At 37.7% G+C, this 13,278-nt stretch overlaps 1 protein-coding gene across 1 annotated transcript in view; it reads right to left on the reverse strand.

Moving 5' to 3' along the window:
• LOC139148878 (RAC-gamma serine/threonine-protein kinase-like) overlaps positions 1-4,479 on the reverse strand; it is a 31,802-nt gene extending 27,323 nt beyond the window's left edge. The window contains 2 exon segments of the mRNA XM_070720307.1: positions 3,828-3,909; positions 4,309-4,479. Coding sequence (XP_070576408.1) covers positions 3,828-3,876 — 49 coding nt within the window. The 5' untranslated portion in view covers positions 3,877-3,909; positions 4,309-4,479.
• Between the last annotated feature and the right edge of the window lie 8,799 nt (positions 4,480-13,278).

Consider the following 13,278-nt stretch of genomic DNA (forward strand, 5'->3'; position numbering starts at 1 on the left):
ATATTTTTCAGAAATTTATCAAACCAAAGTCCGTTAAATAATTTCAGTCAGCCATGACCTTGACTGTTTCATACCTGGGTTCCTGCTACACACCTGAAAACATCAGGATAGTAACAAAACTAGGTGTTGAAAAAGCTTCAATTAATTTTGATTGGGCATATTGTGACCGAGTTGCTAAAAGTGATCAATCAAATCCAGAAACTGTAAGATCCATAGCAGCTTACGTTTGCTAAAAAATCATTGAAATTGAGTTCAATCATTAGCAAGTGATCAAAGCAAGATGGACTCTCAGATGAATCACTTTTACTTAGAATGATACACATGATATGAGGCATGTTACAAAACAAAAAACAAGTAACGTACGATGAATGAGTACATTTTTAAAGCAGTAAATTCAAATCCCAGGGATTAGGCCAACACTTGATATTCATTCACTGCATTGGTCTACCTTGTGTACATTTCATGAAAACTTCACAACAATCAAAATGCCTTTCAGTTCACTGGGACAAATTGCCACGGACTAAATCTCTTCAGTACAGATGCAGACCTACAGTTTTGTGACAATGCAGATGAGACACTCCTATATATAACTTTGAAAATAGCAAAATGTTACAAATGAATTTTAAAAAAGCTAAAAAAGATTACCATTATTTTGATACCTGCTTGACGTTCAAGAACCATGATAATGTATGCACGTGATATCAGATAATAATATAGTATAGTGTTGTTGCAAGGGATCAATCCCGGGAAGCAATCAAATGAAACAGAGGAGAAATGAATTGAGACAGACATACACAAGATGGTAACATTGTTTCAAATGCATCAAGGTTGGATGATACTAAGGGTACCTGCAATTTTCAGATATGTAGATAAGTAAAGTGGGGAAACGACATGCACTGAGACCACTTCACCCTAAACTTCAGAAGCTTCAATCTGTAATGTGTTTCATGTGCCGTCAAAGACGCATGGTTTGGCAATGTGCTGCACTGAAAAACAAAGACAACTTGACAGTGGAATTGTCCTTTTTGGTAACGTTCTTACTACTATACCAAACAGTCGATATTTGACCCTAAAATAATGCCCAGGTCATGCAAAGTTGAAGAAATAAACATAAGTTTATAGCACAACCACAAAATGCTGCCAGTTTGTTTCATATTTTGAGTGGACATGCTCTGTGAAAGCATGTCCCCATACTGCATGTACTGATTGATACCATGTTAGGGAGTCAACAAGAAGCACACCGGAAGCTCACTGCATTTTATAGCATGTCCATACTCCCTAGCTCAGATTACAAAGTGCCACTGAATGTCCAATCTTCGGAACTTGAAATTCAATGGGTCATCAAAATGCAAACTTCTCTGCCAATATCAATAGTTTTTCATTGATTTTACAAGATCCACACAAAAGTGTGATTTCAAATACATCGGTATTAAAATTACATGTGGAAAACATGTTACGAAAAGATAATGCCACTTTAACATTCAACTTGACCAGCAACTACAATTTCAGTTTATGTTATTCACACAGCTATACCTAAGACGTTCCCTCACATAGATAATGTTTGGAGTTCAATATCTACACTCAATAGCTGTTTTATATCAACCCCTCTGCTGATATGAAGTAGAAACAGATCCTTTGAAAATATGAGCACCAGACATACATACTGTAAGGCAATCATAATGGCAATCATTGCATTCTGAAATAAATTTCCCTGTTTTGAATATTAAAAAAACTTTGCAACTCTTTGGGGTAATACCATATTTACTTGGGTGTAAATGGAATAGTCACAACTGATTTTTCTTCATGACTGATTGATTTACTCTGACCCCAGAAACCAGACTGACACTTGTTTATGTAGTTCCTGGTTCTTCTCATCAGTTAAGGATGTCAAGGTCATGGAGTTTACAGAATACAATGCTCCAACCCCTAAGGCTTAGTTATAGTCCTGTCAAATCTAGCACTTTCATTTCAAAAAGCTGTTCCTGAATCCCATGACATGCTGGAAAGTTAACCATACAGTGATGGCTAAGTCTTCACAGGATGGACTTTCGCGAAGTCACATGCATCAATGGCAGTTGATGGTCATTATTTTTGTGCATTATTAACATTGCTTCTCAATCATTGGCTCCCCTGAAGTTAACAGTTTCATTATCACTTCCAAAGTAGCTCTGAGCAACGGATAACCTGTTATATATTTGCATATCAACTGATGACAGTGTTCAATCATTCAGTACCCCTGTCAAAGCTTTGTTGCCATGACACTCCACACCTACATTGCATTATCTTTCTTCACCAAAATGTAGCTAACAGATAAACCTCTCATTGTGATTACTGTAGGGCAGCAAATAAAGTATTGCAGGTATGAAGACTTGGTGGGATAGCCAATTTATAATGACATGATATGGAAAACATTACCAAAATATTTCCATGAAACCCATTGGTACACAATTCATTTTATCAAGCAATTTGCAATAAATCCAAAATTAATAAATGAAACATTTCTGGACACTGAAAATCAGGATGACTCAGCACAGTGCTTACAGTAGTTGGAAGGTCACAAGTCAATTCCACTGGAAATAAATTATACATCAATGACAAGAATCTTCCGAGAAAGAGTGCAGTGTTATTCCTCTATTGACATGACTAGGTCTTTCCATGTTGACAGCTTGTTCTCTTCACAATGACCCAACCCTGCTGAATAGCTGACATAATTTGGAAAACTTCACATAATTTTTGTCAGAGAAAAGCTGGTTAACATCCCACTGGCATTTTTGTGTTAACACAATGCACAAATATTCACATACAGCTTCTTGGCCAATTTTGTTTGAAAGGCTAACAACTGTCACTATGAAACTTGAAAGAGTATCAAGTCAGAAACAATGAAAAAAATAATGCAATTTGGAATAATTCATGCCTGCACATATCAATAACCTTTATTTCCATCCAAAAATACTTGGTGAAAAAAAGTCTCTGAAAATGAAAATCACACAAACACCATGCTATAAGACTCATGTGACCAGACAAGAAGTATGTGGGTGGCACACATATCTGATGACAATGGACTGTATGGCTCAGGGATGAGATAAACATATTAGATCGGAAAGATTCAAAGAGCTGAGACGAGATACAGAGAATGTCTGTCTCAGCATTTTTGATGTCTTGGGTAGTTTTGCCAAGACCTGAGATCTAAATAAAGAACACTGGTTAGTAAATGTAAATTCTTGACATTTCTCCCCTGCGCAATTTAATCATGTATCTTATTTCTATGCCAGCGCCATGCTACATCTTTAGACCAAATTGTCGAAGGACTAATGTCCTCTGTTCAACCAAAATGTCAATGAGTGCATACGACAAAAGATGTCTACTTTCTGCAAACATTTGCAATCAATGCTTTCACTTTAAGAATTTTGTGTTTTTTAAAGTTTCTCATGTATTGCTTCAGCGACATCTGCAAAATACCAGTAGTGAATATTAATGCCATTTAAACACATAAATTTGTATTCTAGACCACTGCATTCACATTGCCGTTATTCTACATGCATCTTAAATGTTGTCAGGTCATAAAACAAAACACTGAGTAAATCCTGTGGATGTCAACATTGTGCAATACACATATGATTCCAATTCTGAGGAGTACTATTCACTTTACCATGTTTGACAGTTGGTTTGAAAAGATGGAAAATAACATGCATGACTTAATAGAGACAGAAAAAAACATCTACTTGAAAATGATAAAAACCGGAAGTACAGCCCAGAACATTACATCCTTTGCGGATGCTTTCGGTTTCTCAAAAAAATCTACACCAATCCGAACCAATTTCACTTACCTCGTTTTTGAACCCAGCCTTCTTTAACAACCTGCGCTTCAGTTGACATCTTCAGAGCCGAGGCTCAAACTAACTGCTGAAACTGTCGCAAAATGGAAACATGAAAGCTTAGCGTCACGATATTGACGTCGTTTTCGTTGTTTTTAGAGGACGAGCAAGTTCGAAGTAGTTGCACGAACCTGAGTGAGTACGTATGTGTGACTGGCTGTGAGTGTGTACGTATTGGGGTCACGGAATACTAACTGTACGTATTGGACCGATGCAAGATCACAAACGACAGGCGAATTGACGGGCAATAGCATGCTCTCGGTAAAACATGCCGATCACACGAAACATGACTAACAGCGGATAACAAAGTCGACGAACGTAGATATATTATCTAGTAATACACGGTCACACACAGGTCTCGTATACCTTGTCTACCATCAAAACCGCCCCAGCCCACAGTGTTGTGTTGACTATGGGAAAGCTCACCTTTTACCTCTCGGTTAGCCTTAGAAAATGTTCTGTTCTTTCTTCTGTTTTCCTATCGCAGACTAGTCACTCCGAAAGTTCCATGGATACCACGTTACTGCTGAAATCTTACTTTTTAAAACCAGGAAGACACGCTTCCTCTTCTTCTTCGTCGAGCTCTGCACGGAGGTAGTGACGTCACAATTTTGCATACTCTCGCAATGTGCGAGACTAGCATGTGGACCGGTTCATGCACCGCTTTACTAGCCCGCAAAAAGGTAGTGCATTCAACGATACACGTGTACGCTGGCCGGTGCATCTATTACAATGCACCCACGCTGTAAACCCACACACATTCTTTCGGTACTTATTCTAACATTCCGCTAACAACATAACATTCCACAAACTAAGATTGCTTTGTGTCAGCAAAAGTAACCTTTTATTGTGCCTGGGTTTTCTTTATCTTAAATACCCTAAAACAATAGCTCAAAAATTCTTTTAACCATTGACATTGAGTCTGTACCCCGGAGAGGATCGCAACACTTACAGCATCAGCTTTGCTGTCCTTGAAATCGCAGGCACTGGCTTTTGCCTACCGCACCGTTGTTGTATAGGGACGCTCAGGATTATCGTTTCGTATGTACGACATCGGAACTATTCAATGTAGGGCCTACGTGTGGTAAATATAAGCTCATGACCTGAGACAAGAACTGACATGCAGGCTAATGAGAAACGTGCTATGTTCCGCCTTAGCTTCGCATTGTCTGTCAGACACGTACCTTATTGACAACAAGGGATTGAAGGAAAGGGAAGCAATCACTCAAAAATGATGAAAAGTAAAGGGGTTACTCAAAAGTCAGGGAACGTCCAGTTATTACGGCCGGGGTGGGCCAGCAAAATCCGGAGGGGGGGGGGCACCTTAAATTTGAAAACTGCAAGGGGGTCATGTATTTTTCAAACAGCACAGGGACGGGGGGTCACTTGATTTTTATAAGTATCCATCCCGTCAAAAAGCAGTTTCAGTGTTCAAAAAATATTCTTGGAAACAAAAATGATTCTCTGCATGATTTCATTCTCTGTAGTCTTTCACTTCAAATCCAAATAAAAGTATATTTATTATCTGTCACCTGAACGTCTTGCATTGGCTATACAGGCTTGTCTTCTTGTAAATTGAGCTCGCTGAGAGCAACGAACAATTCCTATCAGCCTTTTGCTGAGAAAAGGCAATGATTAGGGAGCCGTCATTATTTACAGCCTGGGGGTCGGAGGAATGTGAGGGGGTCACTCAAAAAAATTGAAGGCTAGAAGGGGGTTGCTCAAAATGTGGAGAGAAAGAAGGGAGGTTACTCAATTTTTGGTGCAAGGTGAATTGAAACACCTCTCAGATTGCACCATTTCACGCATCAATATCTCAAAATTTTCAATGCGAAGGGGGACACCTCCCTCTCGCACTCTCTCCCTTTGGGTGTTCTAACAGTTTTACTTAGTAACAATACAAATTGATACCACCTCTCAGACTGCACCAGACTGCAGCATTGCACACATAAATTTCTCAAATTTTTCCATGCAAGAGCCTCCCGCTTGTTCTCCCATCTGTATTTTCAAATTCTGCCCTGTCAGATATCTTAGTGAAAACCCTGTCATGATATCCATTCAAAGTAAACAAATACTATATGGTTTAATACTTGATATAGTGTGAGCTTTTATATCGACATTTTGTTGGGACTTTGAATTTTGTTTTGTACTTTCGCCTTTTTCAACCGTCATGAAATAACCGATGATAATCTAGCAGGGTACAGCTGGATTCGAAAGGTCGTTACTTTTGTTGTATTTTTGTAAATTTTACGAATACATATATTGATATTTAACTTTTCCAAGTGGGGGGTCAGTCAAAATGTCTGTGTCAGAGAGAGGGGATACTCAAATTCATCATGGTTGGCAGTGGGGTTACTCGAAATTTCAGAGTTTCCGATTAAATTCCTCCGACCCCCGGCTGTAGATAATGACGGCTCCCTTACGTGCATGCGATGCTGGCTATCTATCGCAGCGGTGCTAGGGCGTGCGAGTATCTATCGCACTCGGGTCAAGGGTCATCGTCACAGGTTCTGTAGTATATAAGATCAGGCCAGAAAGCAACACATGGAAGACCAGGAGACTTGAAAGTTATCAGGGAGTTTTGAATTCTAGCATATGAGAATAACCAGATATTAAAGAAAAAAGATGGAGGTCACCATTCTAAATTTTCTAAATTTCAAAAGTAAAAAGACTTTAACTTAAATAAAGAAATGTGTGACTAAATGGAATCATTTTAATGTTTCCAAATTTACCATTATTACACCAAAACTTCTAGAGATTGAAACGTTTATTTGATGAAATATTTTAACCTTCCAGTATTGTCAATTTTGTAAAACTTATAAGCATTTAATGTCAGCAGGAATTCACAATTTGCATACTCTCTTATGATTGCCATTTTGTGTGCTCTTCAGCAGGTGCCATTGGCATGGCCAGAGTTGGATTAGCTCAAGTCGGCTTTGACTGATAAATTCAAAAAGTTCACTGATCTGTTTAAATATGAATCAATTTAGAACTTGCCTTAGGAATATGATTTTAAAACTGCTTATAACAAATAGTGTTGAACATCTGCAAGCAGAACTGCCAAATACATGTTTATTTTTCTTTGTAGGCATCCCTAATAAATGTGCGGCTATGTGATTTTTTTTTTTGGGGGGGGGACTTGAAAACTTTGGGTCGTATAGACGGGGGGACTTGAAATTTTTGAGGATATCGAGGGGGGTATCTGAAAAAGAATAAGATTTCAATCGCGATTCCTCCAGCCCCCTCCCCCCCAACGCTATTTGTGAACGCAGCCTTAGCGATAAGAAAGAAGTACATAATAGGCCTATACCTTTTTGTATTATAACTCTTAAACATTATTGTATATGGATACTAGATATAGTAAAGTATCCTCAGCCTTCAGATAGCATTATGGTATTTATAGGCAGCACATTCCACTAGGGAGCATGTCCTTGATCACTCCCAGGAGCACCTCACCTGGGCCTATAAACTGGCTATTTGACCCCACCCTCATCCCAATGACCTTCCCGGCATTTTGGGCGGTATGATGGGATTCAAATTGCAACATATTCCTCTGTAAAAATGCATCTCTGTGAAAATGCACAATTTATCTTGGAAGTGAGGCCCGGTAGAAATGTGCTAGAATGTTTACAGAATTTTCAATCAACCAAGCAGACGTATGTCAACAGGAATACTGGTAGGATATGTGGTCCAAGAAGGGATCACGGAAATGGCCATGTAGGTTTTGCTTTAATGCCTGTCGAGAAGTACATCTTGAAGATATGTACATTATATGTACAAGAACTGAACAAATACTATAGACTTTCTCCAAGTCTGTGGGAATATAAATATAAAATAAAAACGGAGCAGCAGACTGATCACATCAGAAGTGAGTTGTCGCATAGATCGTTGGGTGAACGCAATGGCCTACACAAGCCAGTAACTGCTGCCGAGAAAAGCCAAGCGACTGGGGCCAGTCTAAACAAATATTTTTATTCATCACAATCTATCAACATAAGGGAACAAATAAGACAAAATCAAAGCAGTTACCTGTGATGTACTCAGGAGAGAACAGAAAAAACATAGATCGAGCAGAAAATTGCTCGATCTAGCAGACTACCAAGCCCACGAGCGCCTGTGAGAAAAAAAAACATGGAAACTCAGAGGAATATCATAAATTATTTGGAAACTGACAGTGATTGGACTCAGAGCTTTTTGCCGAGGAAGAGGATGCTGATGTTATAATCCATGAAATTGGCAGTAGCACAAGTGATGGAGAACTCTTTGAACCTTCCGAGACACAGTATAAAGTGTATACAAGTTCTGGAAGAGGAGCAATAGGTGAGCAGAATCTTGGAAAAAATCTTTCCACTTATGTATTATCTATACATCGGTAATATCCAGTGTTATCATTCAAAATTGGATCAATACTTACTAAAGCAATGAGGGGGGAGCGGGTCATGAAATTTTTGTCATCTTAGAAGGGAGGTCATCAATTTGGGGGGGGCAAGGGGTGGGGTTCTCTTATATTGACTGATGCACAGGAAGAATTTTCCGGCCCACCCTCAGTCATAATAAGTGAATGCTCCCTAATAAACGAACAGGGGATCACGCGAGTATCATGAAAATTCATAATTTTCCAAGGGTTTCCGGAGGGGTTAGACCCCTTGACCCAACGTATTCATAGTTTTACAACTACATGATCGTCAAAGACACATGCATCTACATGCAAACCGACATATCAAATTACTTACATCATATTTATCCTGATGAGTTGGAAATTAAAGAAACAACCGAGGGTAAGAACTCAGCTTCATATCTTGATCTGTTCCTACAAATGGGTACTAATGGGCGAGCTAATGGGCTACATACTAAGCTGTATGACAAAAGGGGCGATTTCGATTTTGAAATTATAAATTATCCCCACTTGTTAAGCAATTTTCCGTCTGCACCTGCTTATGGTGTATACGTGTCTCAACTTCTCAGATATTGTATAGCTTGTGATTCCTACGCTGATTTTCAAATGAGACACAGCAAATTGTCATCAAAAGTAGTGAGACAATCAATCAATCAATCAATCAATCACTTTCAATCACTTTATTGCATAACAACATACTTCGGAAAGTGGGGTATAGCAAGAACAAAACTAAACATTGCATAAAACGTTGTTGTCTATGTCTTTACCTGTAGCTGCTAGGGGAAAGATAGTGTTTGTAATATATTTCATAAGAGACAGCTTATCATCTGAAGTTAAAATGTACAAAAACTTATCTCTTTCATTTAAGGACTATCAAAGACAGGGATACACACCAAAAAGACTAGTGAGGACTTTCAAAAAGTTCTACGGTCTATATGACGACGTTGTGACCAAATACGACACTTCGGTCACTCAAATGATTAGCGACAACATTCCCGGCTTTGACTTATTAGGCCTACAGTTTATTACAGTGATTCATATACACTATCACTTCATAATACAATATATAGACAATTATAAAGTTTAGAATCCTGACGGGTGTAGCATGCTAGCAGGGTACGCTTACCCATTCCGGACACCACTAACTATCAGTGGTTCAGGATGGTCGTAAAGCACAAATGTCCCATGGGCCTGGTAATATATTACCTTGAATGAAAATGATTATTGGACATATTGCAGTAATATGTCTCTCTCACAACATGACACTTGGAGAGTTTGAATTGGTATATCATGTATGCTTTCTGCACAGTTTTACATGTAAAAGTCGTGGTTAGGCAATAGGTCAGATTTGAAAATAACCAAGTGTTTTATATAGCATCAAACACGGTCTCTTCACAAAAGGGACCGTGCACCAAGTCACACCATTTTCAACTTGAAAGTTTCAGCATCAGGAAGGGAGGGGTACGTGTTCCTGGCATCCCCAATTCTTGTCCTTGATTCAAAGCTGTCTGTCCCAAACACGTTTAAGATATTTTAATGTTTAATTTCTGGACACTTCATTTACTTCAAAGCTACCCAAATGTTTCAGCAGCAGTGACATAAAAAGGTAAAAATTCAACTCAAAACTTAAAATTTCTGTATTCTCGAGCCAACTCCTGCTCGGGACCCCCTTACCCACCTCTGTCGTACATGTTTGATCGTAAACTTCCAAATAACAGTAAACATGGATGGTAAATCGACACACAACTGAAAACCCTCCCTACAGTACTATAAACTCAAGACCGACTTCTATGTAGCTGCTCACAGTGGTATAAAGTAGTTCAAAGTACCTTGTAATACTGCCAGCGATTGATCGAAGACGCTGTGTTAAGGTTTCTTTTTGTAGAATACACATGAAAATTACTGTATTTGTCTTCTTTTTATTCATATGTAGCGGCATTTCCCAGCTGAGGTTGCGCAACCCGTCGCCCCATCCCCCCCATCCCCTGAAGAAACTAGAAAGCGGGGTATTAAGTAGACTCTGGAAGATCTGTCGATCGAGGAGGGGAGCTAGTCCGTGGGCTAGAAGGGGTCTACGTGCACCTTCCCCCCCCCCCCACAGGATAACAAACCTGTATTTTTCAGAAGCCTTGGGATCCTAGAATACGAAATGGAATTTTAACAGAAAAAATATAGGGATGGAATAGCTGTTATGGTCATGTTTTGAAGGGTACCGCAAAATCACGATTTTGCAACCCAATTGCATTTTCGTCAAATCTGTCTTCTTGTAAGTCATCTGCTGAGCTTATTTTTTAACATAACCTCACTTGTTTGGTATCATTAGAAAGGCAATTTATTCTTCTTTAAGATGACATATTGCAACATGCAATATCTTCTACAGTTTTTGTGAAATATGACCAAAACTTACCCCATACCCCAAAGTTTAACATTGCAAATTACAGTAAATCTCAAATTCTACCAATTTTTTAGCTAGGCATAATAAAAAATGCAATGCTTTGTATGAAATTGGTTTTATTTGGTACAGGGACATGTCAGAAATATGAAATAGACTTTTAACAGAAAAAATATTGGGACTCTACAGCTGTAACAGTCATATTTTGAAGGGTACCGCAATATCACAGTGTTGCAGATTTGCATGCATTTTTGTTAAAGCTGTCTTCCTATCAGTCATCTGCTGAGCTTGTTTTTGAATATAATCTAACTTATTAGGTACCATTGGAAAGGTAATTTATTCTTCTTTAAGATAACATATTGTAACATGCAATATCTTGTACAGTATTCATGAAATATGACCCAAACTTACCCATACCCCAAAGTTCACATTGAAAATTGCAGTCATAGCTAAAATCAAATTGTACCAATTTTTTAGCCAGACACAAAAAATCTGGCTATTTTTGCTGAGTTTGCTTGGAATACCAGTATCAGTCCAACCAGGGTATAGCAACACCAGCGGGTCTGAGACTTGGACTTGAATAGGTCATAATCGAGTTTGTTAAATAAACAAGTCACTCTCAGTCTCTGGTTGTACATTGACTCCTTTTATTTCTAAACTCCATATCCATTTTCACCATTGTATTAGCTACTAGGGAGCCCTCTCATTCACACTCTGTTCCACCTAGAGTCTGAGCCACACACTACCGGCTCTACGCTCCTACAATGTAAGTTTCACCACTGTAAATAGTGTATTTCCTTATCAGTTCATCTTCTTTATTTTTTGCAACTATTATATTGCATATTGTATCCATTAATTTAGCAACCACTATACTGTATTCATTTTTACCACTTCTGTACGGCTTTCACAAATAGCTTTGTTATCTTTGTATTTACGCTTTGAATATGTTTTCTTTCATTTGTTTAGTGCCCTGAAGAAGAACCCCCGTGTGGGTTCGAAACGTCGGCTTTAGAAATAAAAGGAGTCAATGTACAACCAGAGACTGAGAGTGACTTGTTTATATAACAAACTCTATTTTTGCTATTAAATCTGTTTTATTTAGTACAACGACATGTCAGAAATATGATATAGCTTTTAACAGAAAAAAATATTTTGACTCTACAGCTGTAACAGTCATATTTTAAAAGGTACCGCAATATCAATGTGTTGCAGATTTGCATGCATTTTTGTTAAAACTGTCTTCCTATAAGTCATCTGCTGAGCCTGTTTTTGAACATGAACACACATGTTAGGTATCATTAGAAAGATAATTTACTATTCTTAAATATGACATATTGTTACATGCACTATCTTGTACAGTATTCATGCCATATGACCAAAACTTACCGAATACCCCAAAGTTTACATTGAAAACATCAAATTGTACCAATTGTTGAGCTAGACACAAACAATGTGGCCATTTTTGCTATTAAATCTGTTTTATTAGATACAGGGATATGTCAGAAATATGAAATAGACTTTTAACAGAAAAAATATGGGACGTTACAGCTGTAATGGTCAGATTTTGGAGGGTACCACAATATCACAGTGTTGCAGATTTGCATGCATTTTTGTTGAACCTGTCTTCTTTTAAGACATCTGCTGAGCTTGTTTTTGAATATAATCTAATTTGTTAGGTATCATTGAAAAGTTAATTTACTGTTCTTAAAAATGACATATTGTAACATGTAATATCTTGTACATTATTTATGAAATATGACCAAAACGTACCCCATACCCCAAGTTTACATTGAAAATTGCAGTCATAGCTAAAATCAAATTCTAACAGTTGTTTAGCTGGACACAAAAAATCTGGCCATTTTTGCTATTAAATTTGTTTTATTTGGTACAGGGATATGTCAGAAATATGAAATAGACTTTTAACAGAAAAAATATCGGAATTCTGTAGTTGTAACAGTCAGATTTTGAAAGGTACAGCAAAATCTCCGTATTCCTGACTTGCACGCATTTTTGTTGAAACTCTCTTCTTATAAGTCATCTGCTGAGCTTTTTATTAAATATAATGTAAGTTGTTATTTACAGTTGAAAAGATAATTTACTAGCCTTTAAATGACATATTGTAACATGTAATATCTTGTATAGTTTTTATGAAATATGACCAAAACTTACCCCATACCCCAAAGTTTACATCAAAAAATTGCAGTCATGGCTAAAATCAAATTCCACCAATTTTTTACGCAGAAAAAAAAAATTGGCAATGTTTTGTATTAAATCTGTTTTATTTGGTACGGGGACATGTTAAGAATATGAAGTAGACTTTTAACAGAAAAATATAGGGATTCTATAGCTGTAACAGTCATATTTTAAAGGGTACTGCAAAATCTCAGTATTACTGACCCGCATGCGTTTTTGTTAAATCTGTCTCCTATAAGTCGTCTGCTGAGCTTGTTATTGATTATAACCTGGCTTGATTGGTATCATTAGAAAGGTAATTAAGTAGTGTTTTAAATGATATATTGTAATATGCAACATCTTGTACACTTTTCATGAAATATGACAAAAACTATCCCCATACCCCAAAGTGTATATCCAAAGATACTGTCATAGCTAACGTC

Source organism: Ptychodera flava, chromosome 14 (genome assembly GCF_041260155.1).
Source record: "Ptychodera flava strain L36383 chromosome 14, AS_Pfla_20210202, whole genome shotgun sequence".
NCBI classification, from domain to species: domain Eukaryota; kingdom Metazoa; phylum Hemichordata; class Enteropneusta; family Ptychoderidae; genus Ptychodera; species Ptychodera flava.